This window comes from Elephas maximus, chromosome 3, assembly GCF_024166365.1.
Source record: "Elephas maximus indicus isolate mEleMax1 chromosome 3, mEleMax1 primary haplotype, whole genome shotgun sequence".
NCBI lineage: Eukaryota > Metazoa > Chordata > Mammalia > Proboscidea > Elephantidae > Elephas > Elephas maximus.
In genome coordinates, this window is record NC_064821.1 from 20,886,953 (window position 1) to 20,889,152 (window position 2,200).

General features: G+C 41.0%; 1 protein-coding gene across 1 annotated transcript; it reads right to left on the minus strand.

The window, feature by feature from the left end:
- Positions 1–803: 803 nt before the first annotated feature.
- LOC126071019 (olfactory receptor 7D4-like) lies at positions 804–1,802 on the minus strand. The gene has a single exon (XM_049875329.1). It carries the CDS (start codon positions 1,800–1,802, stop codon positions 804–806), a length of 999 nt encoding a protein of 332 aa, XP_049731286.1.
- Between the last annotated feature and the right edge of the window lie 398 nt (positions 1,803–2,200).

A 2,200-nucleotide genomic window follows, 5' to 3' on the forward strand; every position in this document is an offset into this window, starting at 1 on the left:
TCTAAAAACTGCAATGATGAGACATAAAGGTAAAATGAAATAAGGAATTGGAGAAAGTAAGGAAGAAAGAAAGGGGAAAAGAAGGAAGAAAAGAACCAAGAAAGGACCACAGAGAATGAATCAACATCTCAGGTCATCCAAGGCAGTATATTACTATGAATCATCTGCAAAAACCATCTATCAAATCTAGATTACCACCCTTGAACTTGAAAACCACATCATTGTTCTTATACAAAGTAGGATAGCAAAGTATGGTTGCCAGTTTGAAACCATCCCAATCTCAGACTCTTCTCTGAAAAATGGGGTGAATGAGAATATATCTCAAAGAAATATTGCCACGGTTAAATGAAATCATATGTGTAAAGCAGTAAGGACAGTCCAGATGGGGAAAGCAGTTTGTGATGACTGTTGTATGATTTTGATTTTATTTTGTTCAGGGAAAAACACACACATAACCAAATGAAGGTGAAATGCATCAATGGTTGAGAGATTAACTTTTGGGAAAATCATGTCTGCACTTAACAAGATTAATGATGTCAATCTAAGGTTGGATTTTCTAGGAATGGCTCTAAGAAAGCTGACCAAAGAAAGAACTTTATGGACAGCACATAGGAAAGAAGAGTCAAAAAAATTACTAAGTCAAAACGGTACAATAACAAGTAGAAGGCCAATTATAGTTGCTTTGGGATTGGAAGAAACGGTGCATGTCTTCTGAGGAAGAAAAAAGATCAGGATATTTAAATTCATGATATTTGGCTTTGGGGACTGTGAAGCCCATTTAGCCCTGAGGCCAGTGGCCATCATCATGGACAAAAAGCTGCTCTACAGAGGAGCCTTCCCAGGGCTCCCTTCACATCCTTATTCCTTAGGCTGTATATGAAGGGGTTCAGCATGGGTGTGACCACAGTGTACATCACTGAGGCAATAGAGCTTCTCTGGGAAGAATGGGTCACAGCAGAACTGAGGAAAACCCCAAGACCTGTCCCATAGAACAAAGAAACCACGGAGAGGTGAGACCCACAGGTGGAAAATGCCTTATACTTGCCCCCAGCAGAGGACATCCCCATTAAGGTGGAGACAACCTGAGAGTAAGAGAAGAGGATCCCTGAGAGGGGAAACACACCCAGCAGGACAGTCAACACATACAAGAAGACATAATTGATGTGGGTATCAGAACAGGCCACTTTGATAATCTGAGTCAGTTCACAGAAAAAATGTGGTATTTCAGTGTCTATACAGAAGTTCAGCCGTGTGATCAAGACAATATGAAGCAGGGAGACCCAGAAAAAGATGACCCAAGACACCAGAACCAACAAAACACAGAACCGAGGGCTCATGATGACTGTATAGTGCAGGGGGCGACAGATGGCCACAAATCGGTCATAGGCCATCATGGTCAGGAGGAAATTGTCCAGTCCAGCAAAAATCATGAAGAAATACACCTGAATGAGGCATCCTATGTACGAAATGTCTTTGTTCTGTGTCTGGATGTTCACCAGCATTTTTGGGACCGTGGTAGTAACGAAACAGGTGTCAACAAAGGACAGGTTGGAGAGGAAGAAGTACATGGGGGTGTGGAGGTGAGGGTCAGAGGTAACCGCCAGTATGATGAGTAGGTTCCCAAGCACAGCGACCAGGTACATAGACAGGAAGAGTGCAAAGAAGAGGGGCTGAAGTTCAGGATCCTCTGAGAGGCCCAGCAGGAGGAATTCTGAAAATTTTGTTTGGTTTTCTGCTTCCACGTATTTAGTGTGTTGGCTGGAGAAGGTAAGAGCAACATTCAATGAACTGCCAAATGGCATCTCAGCTAGTCATCACCTTTACAATAGCACCTGCATTTTGTTATTGAGTTCTTCCATTGACTGTGACTCTCAGTTACAGGTAGCCCTTTTCATTTTAAACATATATAATTATTCAGACACTTTAATTCAGCAGAAATTTCTCTTTTTAGCTTCTATTCACTGGTTCTAATTATCCTATTTGAATCTATACTCATAAACCAATTTCCAAGCTAATTGGAAACATGTAATGTGAACTCCTAAGTATGATCTTTTCCCTGATAATCTCCATGCCTCCTCCATTCTGGTAACTCTATGTTAGTGATTAAAGGTCATCTGAGCTGAAAATCCATGTCTTAAATGTGACCTGTCACATCCTACTGATGTAACAGTTAACTTTTTGTGCCTTATTTTTTTTCTTT

What these genes read in the sequence shown, in the direction of transcription:
- LOC126071019 (XM_049875329.1), bottom strand. Translation starts at nt 1,802, where the DNA reads ATGCCATTTGGCAGTTCATTGAATGTTGCTCTTACCTTCTCCAGCCAA.